The sequence below is a fragment of the Apis florea genome, unplaced genomic scaffold (genome assembly GCF_048593485.1).
Source record: "Apis florea isolate Af1SG1 unplaced genomic scaffold, ASM4859348v1 contig_3561_pilon, whole genome shotgun sequence".
Taxonomy (NCBI): domain Eukaryota; kingdom Metazoa; phylum Arthropoda; class Insecta; order Hymenoptera; family Apidae; genus Apis; species Apis florea.
In genome coordinates this window covers 15,509-31,871 of record NW_028256781.1, presented here as the reverse complement: position 1 = coordinate 31,871, position 16,363 = coordinate 15,509, and the positions used below count along the sequence as shown (strand labels likewise).

The window sequence follows — 16,363 nt, the reverse complement described above, 5'->3', positions numbered from 1 at the left end:
TTTTCCTTCCAGCGATATTTCTATTCGTAATGTATGTTAATCCCGATTCTTTGTGATAATTATTAAAGAGCCCGCAAGATTCTCGAGAATCGCAGCTTGGCCGATGAAGAGCGCATGGATGCCCTCGAAAATCAGCTGAAGGAGGCCAGGTTCCTTGCTGAAGAAGCTGACAAGAAATACGATGAGGTTCGCGAGCCCACGACTGACAAGCGTGATGGCTTCAGTGACAATGATCATGATAAAAATAATGATGATAATAATAATGATGATGATGATGGTTCCTAGTTAATAGTCGAGATAATAGTGCCTAACCCCATAACTCTTTGTCTTCTCTTTGTGTGTTCGAAATCACCGTGGCTGTAAAATATGAAAAAAGAATCTACTCAAACGTATTAATCGATATAAAGTAAACGCGATATTCGTCCTCGATAATTTAATCTAATCGATATACGTATTTCGATTTTTTCTTGAATCGTTCGAATATATTGTTTCCAGAAAAATATTTCGATCAGAATAAAATTTTATCGATAGTAAAATTCGTAATAAACTACGAAACAAAACGGGGTTGGATGTCTTAATTTGCTGAAAGTGATTTAACGTAAACAAAAACAAAAAAAAAAAAAAAAAAGAAAAAAGAAAAAAAAAGAAAGTAAAGAACGGAAGGAATAAATGATTATTGATCGTCTGTGATTTTGTCATGTAAGTGAAATACGATCAATCGTATAAGAAGTGCAGTGTTTGAATAAAATAATTTTTTTCGGGAATAATAAAAGAAAGAAAAAAGAATAAGATGAATAGTGATACATGTATATGAATAATATCAGTGTCAGGTGTTTTGAGCGCGATTTAATATTAAAACCGCTGTATATCTGTGATTTCCAAGTGTTGAAACCAAAAGAAAAAAGGGAAAAAACGGAAAAAAAAAAAAAAAGTTTCAAGTGCCAGTTTCGTAAATAAATGAATAAAAATTTAGTTTGCATATAAAAAAATCATCATCTCTCGGTTGTACACGGAAAATTTGATGAATATCGATAGATCCGCGCGTTCTGTTCGTTTAATCCGGAAAATGGTTCCGCAAAATATGATTGATGCGTTCTGTGTTGTGATACGAATAAGACCATATGTTTCTCGGTCTCCTACGCGATTAAAATGGTGCTGCTTTTGTCCAAAGACTCCCCATTTTCGTTTTTCGTGGAATTCGGAACGTAGCTCAGAAATATCCCAATTGCAAAATCCATCTGTTATGGTAGGTGTTGCGTGACGACGTCGAAGTTACAAAGATTATTAAATATTTTAATATTATAATTTATTTTATATAATTTTTTTTTCTTCTTTTTTTTAGATAGTGTCTCTTGTATTATAATATTTTACATATATTTTTTACGAAATTTTGAATAAATTTTCATACTATAAGATTTGGTCTTGCATAATAAAATTATAATAATTCATGAAACGAAATTTTCTAATACGGTTGAAAAAATAGTTTGATAAACACAAACGAACACAAAGTGTATAATACACTTGCTAGCATTAGACGATCAAAAAAAAGAAAGTTCCATTACAACGCCAGATCATTTATTTCACGATGTATTCAAATGGAAAGAATCTTGCGCAACGAATAATGGATAGTTTTTACGAAATCCATATCGTCGATGGTTCTCCAGCACAAATTTATTTAAATTAAAACCGCATCGTTGTAACTTCAACGCGTCGATATCCTCTCCCAATAACAAAATCACATTATTTTTCTTAAAATGTTGGATTAATAAGTATCGAAACTAATCAAGTTTTGCAATATTGGTTTCTTAATGTTTGCAGTGATATCTTATTATTACAGTGGAATCTTAAACGCTTGCCCCTTCTAACTGCATAACAATTATTGCAGACGGAGTGATAGAGAGGCGAATTCTAACCAACGATTTTTATTTATTTTTTGATTTTAACCATATATAATAATTGCTTATTATTGATTGGCCCTCTGTCCCTAGGATTTGCGAACGTTACGTAAACTTTCATTAAGTGGTAAATTTGATGTGATTACGTCATACTGATAACGAATGATTAACTCAAAATAAATTTCCTTCGAGATTTCGCGAATTCTAATCCTTATTTCAATATTTCAATTAGATATAGTCATTTTAGTTCTATTTAACAATTATTTCACACCAAACATACATTGTCTTGATTAGTTTTAGAAAATTTTCACGATATTTTTTTTAAAATTTCGATAATTAATGCGTATAAGTTTGTAGAAAAATGGTACAAATTTATCGTACAAATTGAATTTTCAAATCTTTGAACACTTATAGTAATATATCTTAATTTTATTACGATCATTAAATTTTTACGTTCACTCTCGATCTTTTTCAAAAAAGAAATAAAAGAACTTCAGAAATCTATTATCGATAGATTAGAAAACCACGATTCAAGGAATTTTTTTTCTTAAATCAAAAATTCTCATGCCTATACTATTTTCCTTCAAGATTCTCATATGTAAAAAAAAAAAAAAAAAAAAAAAAAAACAAGAATCCACAGAGAACGATCGAACGATTCACGTGGATAAACACTTCTTCGAGGGTTTGCGTCACATTCGCAAAGTTGCATGCGTGAAACGAAAGGTCGTCGGTGGACAAACGAAAGGGACATTCCATCGAGCTATGAACGGTTTTATTCCATCATATTCATATAAATTCTCCTTCGTTTTCCACCGTGACCTCGCTGTCGCCGCGTGTTGTAGGAGTATTTCCATTCATTCGTGCCAATCTCTCTAAAAACGAAGCACAGAAATCTCTTCTCCCGCTTCGTTTCTTATCTATTCGCTTCTCTCCTCTTTGCGAGATGCGTTCTACATCTGGAAGAGGGTCCCCCGATAAAGATTACCCGAACGTGTTCCAGCCGGATCGAGACACGAATACGATATTATCTAGAATTTTGTTTTAAATTCAAAACCTCTTTGTGCTGTCGCGACTTCGTGCACGTTGTCGCAAAGTTAAACGTATTTTAAATTATTCGTTTCTCCTCGAGCGGACGAATGAAATGGTTCGAGACACGTTTCACGGTTAGTGTTTCACTGGTTCAATATTTGCGATTCCATCACGAATAGGATTCGCAAGAACGCGGAATACTATTAACCCCTTAACCAAGTGAGACGAGTTGGCGAGCTGCTGCTGAAATATTTGCAAACGAATAGGAAGATGATTAAGAGATTCCATCTTTTGACTCGATTCGTTCCAGTTGGTCAAGGATAGACGATTGGCATTCCGCGAGAAGACACTAAAAAAACGTATAGAATTGTGCCAAAATTGAAAACAAAGAAAAAACGGAATATCTTGTTTGATGGTGGAACGAGAAAAAAAGTTTGGACCGGAATTGGTTTCATGATGCAAATGAAAATAATCTTTTTGGAACGATCAGATATATTTTGGATATATTCCTAAATTAATTGGAAACTATAGCGCTTACATATTTTTATACACTTCAATTTTATCTTTATTGTTTATTATTATAGTTATCAATCAATATATTTAAACAACAATTGTTCCATTTAATATAATTATCTTTAAAGCAGCAGCTAATATTAATTGTAGATATAATAATTAATGAAACGATTACACAACTTTTTAAATACAAAATTCTTCGAATAATAGTATATAAAAAATTCTATATTAAATCCAACTCAAAATTGAAAGAGAAAAAAAAACTGTATATTATCCATTAGTGTAATTTTAAACAAACTTTTTATATTCCATTAAATTTTGGAAATCAATCAAGCAATATCGATCGATCAACCATCAAACAATTCCACTCATCCGGATCGCATTTATCTTTAGAAATTCGCCACGTTCAAGGGTAATGTTGTAAGAAAACCAGACTTAACCGAATCGATCGAACACAAGTTAGACACAAAAGGAGCTGGAACTCTTCCAGTTCGTAGACCGACATCGAGCCGGTCCGGAATCGCGTTGATCTCGACTGTGAGGCTATGATGGTAGTAAGATCGAGACGCGAGATCGTCGATCTTGGTCCAGATGCCGGCTTCGAGACACGCGCGAGACACGGATTGGCGAAACGAAAAGAGTTAGAGAGAAAGAGAAAGAACCCTAAGGTGTTGCAGAAGAGAGAAAAAGACAAAAAGGGAACATAAGGAAAAAACCGTGTGTATGTGTCGTTTATACAGGTCGCCCGTAAATTGGCCATGGTTGAGGCCGATCTAGAACGTGCCGAGGAACGTGCCGAAGCTGGAGAGTCGTAAGCATCTGTTTTTCAAAGAAAAAAATCGAATACTCACACCCTTTTTTTTGCATTAACATTGCCTTTTTTTCAAGCGTGTGTCAACGATCGCCAATTTGTCATATCCTCTTATTTTTAGTTGTGTTTTATCACATGTACGTACCCATAGGGTTGTACAGTTTACTATATGTATACACGCAGAGACATTGTTCATACGTGTTCATGATGATTAATGATATGTAATCACGCGTGAAAGTGTCTAACTTTTAACATGTTAATTGGTTTGTTTGTTTGATTGTTGTTTCTTGATTTTTTTTTTTATTAGGAAGAGTTTTGAAGAGTTTAATCGATTGGAGGAAGTTACAAGTTGATTCGTAATCAATTGCGATTGGCGTCACGGATCGATCGTATATTTTGATCGAAATGTGTTGCTTTTAAAAGAGAAATCTCATTATATAAAATTAATTTTTTAATAAAGATGAAAGAGGAGAATTTAAACAAATATAAAAAAATATAATGATTTTTGATATTTATAATTAAGATTTCTCTTTGAATTGATAAATCTAAGAGAATGGAAAGTAACAATTTAATTTGTATATATTATTATCTTTTTGTACTTCGTACGATTCAATTGAATTCCATTTTCTCAGATAAAGACATTTTTTTAAGAAAGTGTGAGCAAGATTTAAGTCACGATCAAGCCTGGTGGACCAATGGAAAGAAGAAGACCGGATGATTTGCATGCGTTTACGATATACTTTTTGTTTTCTTGTATTTTACTTGAATTTTCTTTCTATTTTTTTTTTGTTCGTCTCTTTTTCTTTTTTTTTCTTTCTTTCTTTTTTTTTTTTAATTCTTATCCTTGCTTTCTCGCATGACACGTGTGGCTGTTGATCACAGGTCGCCAGAAAACTAGTCATGATGGAACAAGATCTTGAGCGCGCCGAGGAGAAGGCGGAACTTTCGGAAGGGTAAGTAGTTTGTGCATGTGTTATTTGTTCACTTTTTTTTACTCCTTTTCTTCAACTTAAGCCAACAAAAGCTTGTTTAATAAGGATGAGTGTACTGGTCGATAAGAAATCAATATAAAATTTTAATATCATTGAACAATTAAATTCTAATTGTATAATTTATCATATAGAATATTTCAAATTATTTTAAATAAACAAGTAAATTGAAAAGTAGACAATGTAATTGCGTCCAAAGATATTTTGCATACTTTAATACATTCTATAAAAATGAAAGTTCTTTATCTTAAAATAAAGTTGAAAATTGGAAGTCGTAATAAATACTTTGAATTTCAAAGAATTCTAAGAGAAATTTGTGAATTGATTTATCGTTAATTTAAGTATGTCTTTGTTCTGTCATTTTCTTTGAAATATTGGTATCTAGAAAAGAATAGAATATCTTTCAAACAATTTTAAAACTGTCTACATTGTACAATAATATTCGAACAATGACCAGCCATTCGTTCACGCTGAAGAAACACCTTTTCAGGTAGGAATCTAATATAAAATCTGGATTTGTAGTAAACGGTTCCGTTTATTTTGCAGGAAGATCGTTGAGCTCGAAGAAGAATTGCGCGTAGTTGGCAACAATCTGAAATCCCTTGAGGTCTCCGAAGAGAAGGTAAGTACCGCTAGAAACAAGTCACGACAAATATCTACGAAATATCGAATATATATATCTATTTCACTTTCTCCTTCTTTCAAATTCTTTCCATGTTCGAGCTACATTATATTTTCTACATTTTAATCGATATGTTTCATAATCTTTCATGTATTCATACAAGTATTTGGATATCTGTTTTCTTTTTTATCGAGAAAATTAATCTTATAAATTTACAAATAAAAAAAGATTATTTTATTATTTATTATTATTAATAAATTTTTAAATAATTGTTATCTTTAGTTTATCATTAATTTATACGTTTTAATTAACACAATATCCAAATGCTTATAATTAATAGCGTGTAATTTAAATTTAAATATGTTTCGAATTAGATGATTTCAAATTCACTTTTCATTCTCAAAATATACATTATATAATAACGTATATATAAAATTTATTTATTATTCAAATCGAAAAATGTTAGGTCTAAATTAGCACTTGAATTATTCTTATCGCGCAACAAAACCTCTGCTCCTTGGGAAAAATTACATCCTATGGAACTTATTAGGGAACAAAGAAATCAGCGGAAAAACACATTTTCCGTGTAAAAGAAATATCACGCGATTTCACAGTAAATGAATAAATTCATTGTTTCGAGGTGCAGAGGTTTAATATCGTTTCAAAGAATTCAAAAGATAAAAGATAAAATAGCCGCGATAAAAATGCAAGAGAAAAAAAAAAAGAAAACATAATCGCGCGTTCGATGGATCAAAAAAATAAATTTCTATATTGAGATGCATAATGTTCACGTTACTGTATCATAGGCCAACCAGCGTGAAGAGGAGTACAAGAACCAAATTAAGACTCTTACCTCTCGCCTAAAGGAGGTACAGATCCTTTTTGAGAGTATTTTGCATCTAATTATTTTCTTTTTTTTTTATTTTTTTTTTTTTTACCAAAGTGTGATTTGTCGTCGCGAGTTTTACTAAACCATTAACTCATTCACGCTCATCCCTCTTTTTTCTCCATTTATGCTATTTTCTAACCTTAACCACCATTTTCTTCTTTTTTTTACTATTTCTTTTAATCTTATTTTATTTTTCTTTTTTCACTTTTTAACTTTTTTTTTAATTTTGTAAAGCTAACGTGAAGTCGTTTTTTTCTCTTTTTTTGCGCTTGACTAAAAATAGGCGACACAGAGAGAGGAGACTTTCGTGGGCCAGGTGAAGATATTGGATAGTCAATTGAAAGAGGTAAGTAAAAGATTCAAACCGAAAAAGTCAAGGGAAGATGCTCGAGGATTCTCGAGACACAGGATTTTAAACATCGCGAATTTTGTAAATAGAAATTTAAAATCATATCGATTTATATTCTTATCCCATTTTCTTTTATCATTAAATTAGATAATTTTTAATTTCTTTTATATTGTATATATTAAATCCCTTTATTGCTACTTCTCTTTTGATTAGATGCACATTCCTCTTTTATTTTGCACACAACATTCTGCGCTTTCCAAGCTCAATTCATATTTTGATATTTTACATATTACGCATAAGTACGAACAAAACAATCAATCATAAATCAATCAATTCTTCCTGATAAACAACAAATGGCCGAATTTCTATCAAGGTATGAATGTTTTTTGATGTTCAGCCGTTATTAAAAATAGAAAAAAGAATATTATTGAAATTAATAACGTGTGCAGTTAACTAACAGTTTTTTTTTTTTTTTTTTTGCTAAGTTTTTATTGAAATTAAGAAAATTTGAAAAGCATGGAGTGAAGTATTACTAATAAAAACAAAATGATATTATCACGAATCCGTCGATTTTAAAAAAAAAACATAAAAATAAATAAATTTATCTCACTATATTTTCTCCAATATATTATATTTATTAATCGTGCTATTTGATAAATTTAATGTTATGTAATATATGCGTAATACGTTCCTTTGTAAATTATTGCTAATGGCGCATGCACGGAAGTTTTGTAGATAGACACAGAGAAATTTTAAAATCGACGACAAATCACGTGAAAGTGATGTAGCGCGAATACTCATTCGTTTTTCTTATTATCACAGGCTGAAGCTCGTGCCGAGTTCGCGGAAAGATCGGTGCAGAAGTTGCAGAAGGAGGTCGACAGGCTCGAAGGTGCGTATTCATCAGGCATTTATATTTTCGTTTCGCGTGATTATAGTCAATTTTTCGTTCTCGAGACTTTTACTTTCTCGAATGGCCCATTATATTCTTTCATCTCTACAAATAGCGTATGGAGAATTATTTTATTTTCCTGATACTTTAGTTATATTACTTTCTAGCGTTAGAGATTACGTTCTTTGTTAGAATAAGAAAGAGAGAGAGAACTACAAATCGGATACGTTAATAGTCGAAGGGAGCAGAGTAAGATAGTATAAATTATAGTCTTAATTATATTCGTAATAACTTGTTAGGGATTTATTAACCAATAACATTGCTTATTTCCAAATTGACTAAATATCCCAGTTTGTTGGAGTGCATTCAATAATTAATAGAAATGCAAACGACAGTCATTTGGAGTTTGTAGATAGGAGAATTTAATAAAGTACATTTTATTTAATGAAAATCTTCGTTTTAAATATAGTAATATTATTAAAAAAAAATAATAAGAAAAATAATTAAAAGAAGAAATATTATTTCTTTTTATAATTATTCTTCTGTGATTTGATATTTGTGACTTGTTTTTCTAATTCTGTTACATACATATATAATATACTAAAAAATTGATTATAAGAAAACAATTCTATTAATGGATATACTTCATTTAATAAATCGATCGATTTTTCTCCATCTAAGAAATAATTATGGCTGTCGTATGCTCTAAAAAATAAGAAAGATACTGTCACGTGTTTGCCGATTTTTATACTAACGTCGACGATGACGACGATCTTAAATAACAATGACGTAATATGGTCGTGTCTCGTCGTCTCGTGTGAAGTATGCATTTGCTCAATGACCGACATGTTTCCTTTCTAACTTTCTACAATCCCTTGAGCGTATTTCCACGATCGAGGAAATCGCTTCGCGTCCACTTCGTGTCTTGGTGTGCGTGTGCAGCCACCCTCTAACCGGTGATCTTTCCAGACGACCTTGCCGCCGAGAGAGAGAAAAACAAATTGCTGCAGGAGGAGATGGAGGCCACCCTGCATGACATCCAGAACATGTAGATCATGTCTCGCGGCTGACAGAAAGACGAGAGAGAAAGAGAGAGAGAGAGAGAGAAATAGATATAGTAACAAAAAAAAGAAACAAAACAGAAACGTTCAAACAAAAGCATATGTTGATACTAGGGATACGATTCCTTTGAAATTAAAGGAACAAACAGAAATAAATAAAATAAAAACACGTATTCGAAAGGGATGAGGGAAGCGGAGAATGAAATGAATGAAATCGAATTAAACGTGGAAAGTTAAAAAAAAAAAAAAAACAAGAGAAGGGGGATGAAAAATATGAAAAAAGAAAAATATCGTTGAAAAAGTAAAGTACACGCTGTGCGATGTGAGCGCTTTTGTGTGTGGTGCACACTATCAACGTTTACGAAACGATAAGAAAAGAAGAATGAACAAAAAAAAAAAAAGAAAAAAAGTTTCATGCAGTCTCTTTTAGGCTAGATTCACACATCTACCATTGTAAACGCCCATCTCAAACAAACGCCCCGGTTATGCAATTCTTTTTTCGTGTGTGTACGTGTGGTTCATGCATGTGTGTTATTTGCTGCTGTTGTTGTCGCTATTGTTGCGTGTACGTGTGTTCTACGCGCGCGAGAAATCGAGGGAAACCAGACATATAGGTAAAAAAAAAAGAAGAAACGATGGATATTCCAGTATAAAGTGTAAAGTATAAAAAAGAGATAGAGCGTGCGGTTTGTCAAAGGGATTTGAAGTTATTTCCCTTTTTTAATCCGTTCCTTTTCTTTTTTTTCTTTTTTTGAAGTTTTTTGTCTGTTTGTTGTCCAAAGAACTTGACTGTTTCTTTTTTTTTTTTTTTTTTCTTTTTTAACTCTGTGTTGTCACAAGGAATGTTTTAGTTTCAATCGATTTGATCATTAACAAATGCTAATAATTTCTAATGCGATCCCTAAAACCGTTTCAACAAACGACAAATACTGTAAAAAAAAATCGTGAATAGGAGACAAAGAATAATTGAAAAAGGCAATCGATCAAAGTGTAATGGAATACGTTGAGGAAGAATTTTCAATTCAATTCAGTCTGCCAAGTATTTTTTCCTACTTACGTCCTGCTTATCGCGTTTCATAGTCTCGGGCAAAATTCGATCTTTTATGGTTCATATCCGGTCCAATTCGAATCACAATCCGTGATTATATCATTCTATATCTTGAATTAATGTTTCATCGAAAATATAATTCTTCTACATCATAATTATTATTATTTTTAATGAAATTGAATTAATTGATTCTTTATTAGCATAATAAAATTAAGAAGTGAGATTCTTTGTAATAAAATACAAAGAATATAAATCTACACTAAAATTAATGAAATAGAAAATTAATATCTGAGAATATCTCGGATATTAAAATTCAATGATAATCATAATTAAAGATTTCAATATAAATATATTGGAATATTCTCACAAGGAATGTTTGATTAAGATTTGACTTAAATAAGCAAATTCTTCCTTAACGTAGAACCAACGTTGTCGATATAAAAAGGATGAACAGAAAAAAATTGTTCGTCATTTTTCGTCATTTACATTCCATATTACCTATGGTTCAGCGTGAAAAAAAATATTCTTGGCCTTCTTCCATGTTCGTTCGCGCACTGGTGATACAACTTTAAAGGCTTTTAAGAGACGCTCACTGCCAGCCAAGTGATTCTTTTTGAGGGACAAATTCGATATTAAACTCATGTTTGCGCGTGATTCATTTAAAAAAAAAAAACCATTATTATCGTAACTAGTTAAAATTTAGAATTTAGCGAGACAAGTGTGTTGTAGAAATGAGATCTATAGAAATTTTTTGTATTTTTGTATTTTACAGTCGTAAGATTTTTAGCGTATACGATAAATAGGCGATTTCAAAACATAATTCCAATAAAAAGAAGGAGATTCTTTGTGAATAATTAACAAACGTAAAATAAAAATCTTCTCTTTAAAGAATTTTATTCTACGTCTTGTAGAATTTTATTTTTTTCCAAAGTATAGCCTTCTTTAATTCTTTTTATCACGTATTTCCAAGCACAACGCGATTAAAAATATGAAGACATCATTCAAGGAAACGATCTACGAGATTCGATTCATACAAATTGTAGATATTGTAATCTGATCTCGAAATCTTTCTCGTCGCAAAAAGGGTGCATCTTGCAATTTTATGCAACAATTATTTGCAAGAAACGGATAAACGAGAGATACATTCGAAAATCATGTGTTCTATTTCACGCTGAACCATTCGATGTTTACCGATCGTGCCTGGATTAATTTGTTATATTAACGGTTATTGCCTGGTCACTCGCAAATTTCGATTCATTGAATAATTAAAAAAGAAAAAAAAAAAGAAGGGAAAAAGAAAAGAAAGGGAAAATGAAATGAGAAAATTTCTATTTCGCATACTTCACTTTGCAATCGTTCATCTTTGCTGTTAATAAATACCGTTGCTACATCGTATTACGTTTTTATCCTTAATCTAAGGGTATATTACCGTGATTCCACATTAAACTTTTGAGAATCATGAAGAATACTGCCTATCTACGTATTTAATTCCTTTGATTATTCTCGTTGTAGTTTTTCCGTGACGAGACCTCTTTGGATGTTTTTTTTTTTTTTTCTCTCTTTTTTTAGAGATGAATCTTGAAAGTTTCAACTTTGCAGAAACATTCGAAGAACGTGTATTTCTGTGCAATAGTTATAGATTTTGTATAGCTTGATCGAAGTACACTTGTACTGAGATATCCTTTTATGAAATTTTTGTATATCCACTTTGATTTGTTGGAATATTTTAGGTTCGAATAACTTTCGTTTAGATGTTAAAATTTCGAGAAAACGTCCGAAGAGAATAATAACGCGTTTTGCGACACGAAAACGTCACGAGTATTTCATAGAGAAAATGTTAATAAGAGAGTGTGTGAGAAACAGAGTAAGCATGATAATGAAGAAACGAAGAAAGCACAATAATTACAATTCCACATGTCCTACCGTTAACGATAATGAAATTTTTTTTGTTATTCCCGTTTTTTTTCGAGAAAATGCCAACAGAGTGAAAGGACAAGAAAGATAGAGAATGAATGAATGAATGAGTGAGAGAGAAATAAAAGTGCATAAAAAAGGAAACGCAGATACTTCAGTTCATACTTGAGAGTTTTAGTTTATTAATTTACTTAATATTAATAAAAAAAAAACGAATGGAATGATAATAACACTAATATCATTGTAATAATGATTATTATATATATATTGCTATTATTATAAAACTGTTTGTAATATATATTTTAATTTTGAAAAAACAGCGTGTCGTTTGTTTTTGTGTACGTTTGTCTAACTGTATTTCCTTTTTTTTTTTTTTTTTTTTTAAATTCGATCTTTTTCATTCTCCGTCAAAGTTTTATCCCTGATTTCTTAACAAAAAACAAATACTGACTATCTACTGTGTGTACAACGCGATATAACACACAATGCTGCCCATTGTGTTAGCTGTGCATAATTGTTGCATGCCATACACAAAGGAAAGTCGATCTATCAATGGTACGTATCCAAATAATTCTGGTGAGTAAATTTGTTTTTATCTTCTAGTTTTATTTGCTAGTTTTACAATGATTTGTCCTTTATCCAGCATGATCCATCCTTTTTCTTATTTTTAATCTATCGATTATTTATACAGAAGATATTTTAAATGATATATGTATAATGAGCCGTCTTAGCAGTATCTAAAATAGATAAACGAAATTTCTTTTCAAATTAGAATCGTATGATTCAGAGATAATACGTAACTTGATTCTTGTCTGGGCCATCAAAAGTAATCTTAAGAAAAAATTTCTATAGCACCGTATTAATCACCTTTGGATCTGTGCGATTTTAAAATATTAATCAATTTCTTGTATTTTTTAAAATAATTTATTCTCTTATTCTTAGAATATTCTGAAATTTTAAAAATAATCTTTCTTACTATAATTTTAAAATGATAGAATTACATTTTTTTATAATTTCATAGTTTAACTTCAATAACATACTTCATTCATTACATCAGCATCATAAATCGTAACTCAAACTATATACATTTCTCAAATACAAGTCTCATTCATCTCTACTAAAACATTCAATCTATTTCAAACTTCGCTTCCTGTCCAATGCCAACCAACGCTTTACAGCTCTTTAACAGTTTAATAGTTTAACTCTTAATTTCTTAGAGCTATCGATCTATTCGAACATAACTACTAATAAGGGCAGATATCGAGAAGGATGCGAATACGAACATTCTTCGAAATAACATTGCGAATACTTGCAGATGAAATGGTAGCTGAGAAGGAGAAATACAAGGAGATCGGAGATGGATTGGATCAGGCGTTCCAAGAACTCTATGGCGTCTAACGAGCCACTAACCAACCCCTCTAACGCTTCGACCAAATAAATAAAAATATATATATTCATATATATGCCATCAAATATCATAAATCACTTTTCTCACAATCTCGCTTGCTCTTAACATGTAATCCGTAAGTTACTTCTCGAGCTTTTTAACCAGCTTAACTAACGATCATCGAACCTCTAATTTCTCATAAATTTGCATTTTTTCGCGAGAATCTTCAATATCTGAAACAATGGGAATATTGAGAAATATTATTTAAGGGCGTATTTTAGCGTATAAATCCTGAATATCACTTTTTTATTTTAACTCTTTGCTTAATTGTATTCTTATTATTTTTATTATTTATCTGATAATTTATATAATATTTTTATCTGATAATTCTTTAAGAATTGATAGAAAGAATCAAGCAAAGAGTTGAGAATTAAATGTTTTGTTCTCGAAAATCATTTTTTATTGGCATCAATCTTCGTAAAGATAATATTTTTCAATTATGTACACATAATGGTAATGGAGGGATTTTTATTTTCTAGGATTCAAATTATCTTCTATATTTGTATTAATTATTAAGTCGTATGGTTTATTGACGAAAACACTTTTCTTTCAGACGAGCTCGTACACGAGAAGGAAAAGTACAAATACATCTGCGACGATCTGGACCTCACCTTTACCGAGTTGATCGAGAAGAATTAATTAATAATCAGTGCTCCTATGTGTTCATCAACTGTGTCCAAATAATTGGCCGGGCTTGTGTATCTACGAACACGAGCGGATACGTTATCATGGTCATTTTGTGAAACCAGCCAATTCGCTTATATTATTATTATTATTATTATTATTATATTCAAATTTGCATTGTTGCATCTAAAACATATACGTTCCGCGTTCCTTCACGTTCGATTCCTTTTTTTTTTTTTTTTGCTTCCTTTTTGATTCGATTAATGACTTTATTCTCAGGTTTATATTTATCCCTTATTCTTTTTTTCTATTTTTTCCTGCTTTTCTTTTTTGTAAATCGTTCGACGATCCTATATTCTAAATAAAAATTAGTCGAATCACTCATTCACATTGCGATTTCGCGATAAAACGTATTTGGTAAGTACTCATTTTCGATGATACGCGATTTTCTTTATTCGCTGCGAAACGTTGACATCGATCCTTGTAACTAGGCAATCAGGCAAATAAAATTTTAGCCTTAAAGCTAGTGTCTTCTTTCATTGTCAATTACTATACTATTATAAACTATATTCTAAGAACACTAACTATGAGTTTCAATAAAGATATATAAATTACACGTATTTATTATTTCTTGAACCTTTTATATTAAATTCTATCTTTTCTAAATTTTCATTTGTTAAATATACTAATCTACTAACCAATCTAAAAATAATTCTAATTTAATATTCAATCTAAAACCATCCAATTTGATCTTAATCTTTAAGAATAATTTTTACCATTATTACATAATGATAAGTAAATTAGTATAATTCATTTATAAGTTATCCTTGAAGAAAATATGACAAACCTACTATTCCCACGTTATTAAATTAATGTGAAAAGACAGATGAGCAAATCCCCTATTGAATTGTAATAACACACTTTCTCTCTCTCTCTTTCTAACAAAATAATAAAGATATCCAACTAACCTAGGATCTAACATCCGTAACCCTCCCTTTTGCATTGCAGACGTGGTGGTAAACGAGCGCTGTAAGTACAAAGCGATCGCCGACGAGATGGATCAGACGTTCGCCGACCTGGCCGGATATTAGCAGGCGGACTAATTCTCAGACAACAAACGTGTGTATACCAAAACACGTGCACACGCGCGCGCATATATACTTCTGAATACATGTATCATTTTAATGAGAAAGGGAAACAAATATGAAATGAGATCACGCTACACTTTAAAGAAACACTGCCAGCACGCAGATCCTTCGACGCACGACGCCCAAAGACTTCGATTTCTCAGTGGACGAAGAGGACGCGACATAAGGCGTTTTCTACAGATCTACACAGCCTAAGATGCTCGATGGATTTATGGAAAGAATAAGTTTTTTAATTTGTTTGTTGTTTTTTTCCAATGATTAATTTATCTTGCAGATTTTGGTCGAAGAGATGATCTGAATTTTGAAAGAGTAGCTTTTGTTAAAGGAAATTAAAGAAAAAGCGTTAAAAATAGAAATTTTATGGTAAAATTTAGATTTAGGTTTATTAAATTTTGTAACGAATGATGAACATGTAGAATGTTAGTTTTTTTTATATGGAAAAAACAGTTTTAGAATTTTGTTTAATAGACAGAAGATTAGAATCTCTGTTCAAACGAAGAAAATATTTTTAAAATATTTTTTAGAAGAAGAATGGAGGATTAGAATCTCTGTTTAGATAAAGAAAAAATTTTTAGAATTTTCTTTAAAAAAGAATTAGCTTTTACATTTGTAAAAATAGATTTATTATAAAATAAAGAATATTTTTTATTTATTTATAATAACCAAACATAAAAAAAAAAGACTTTTTATTGAAATATTTTTGAACTATAAACTCAATATGCGATATATCGTTTAGTAATAGAAATTAATATTCAAGTTAGAGAATACTTGAACTGATTTCTTCCCTTTCGTTTCTTTTTTTACTACATTTATAAAACTTCCATTCTTCTTTAAATTCATATATTTCATCATTATTTATAACATTAAAATAAATACCATTCATTTAATCTATCAGATTAATAAAAAAATAGTACTTTATCAATTATTATAAATTAGTATTTATATCGAACCTCTATAGCTGTGTAGGCGTTCTTTCACCCAGTTTACCCCTTTTAACTTCGATTCTTATTCACATACACTCTCATGTACAATTCTTTACTCATCAGCAATGCAATTTAATCGCGAAATTCAGCTTGTGCAACCAGATTAATAATTCCTCATCTCGTGTAACCGTTATTAGGTTTACCGTGAA

At 30.8% G+C, this 16,363-nt stretch overlaps 1 protein-coding gene and 1 long non-coding RNA gene across 16 annotated transcripts in view; both read left to right on the top strand.

Moving 5' to 3' along the window:
- The window catches only part of Tm1 (tropomyosin 1), a 31,507-nt gene extending 16,902 nt beyond the window's left edge, over nt 1–14,605 (top strand). For 5 of the 15 annotated variants that reach the window (XM_012494133.3, XM_086913984.1, XM_012494125.3 and 2 more), the window contains 5 exons: nt 5,131–5,201; nt 5,784–5,859; nt 7,032–7,094; nt 7,920–7,989; nt 8,959–9,223. In XM_012494133.3, coding sequence (XP_012349587.1) covers nt 5,131–5,201; nt 5,784–5,859; nt 7,032–7,094; nt 7,920–7,989; nt 8,959–9,041 — 363 coding nt within the window. In that variant the 3' untranslated portion in view covers nt 9,042–9,223. Of the gene's footprint in view, nt 1–68; nt 187–4,177; nt 4,249–5,130; nt 5,202–5,783; nt 5,860–6,665; nt 6,729–7,031; nt 7,095–7,919; nt 7,990–8,958; nt 9,224–13,327; nt 13,536–14,012 lie in introns of those variants that run through there. The other 10 variants (XR_015294074.1, XR_015294073.1, XR_015294075.1 and 7 more) reach the window with 10 other exon arrangements.
- A 484-nt stretch (nt 14,606–15,089) lies between these two features.
- Nucleotides 15,090–16,163, top strand: LOC147656634 (uncharacterized). The gene is made up of 2 exons (XR_015294076.1): nt 15,090–15,202; nt 15,316–16,163. It is a non-coding gene; the product is annotated as an uncharacterized LOC147656634 (long non-coding RNA).
- The last annotated feature ends 200 nt before the right edge of the window (nt 16,164–16,363 follow it).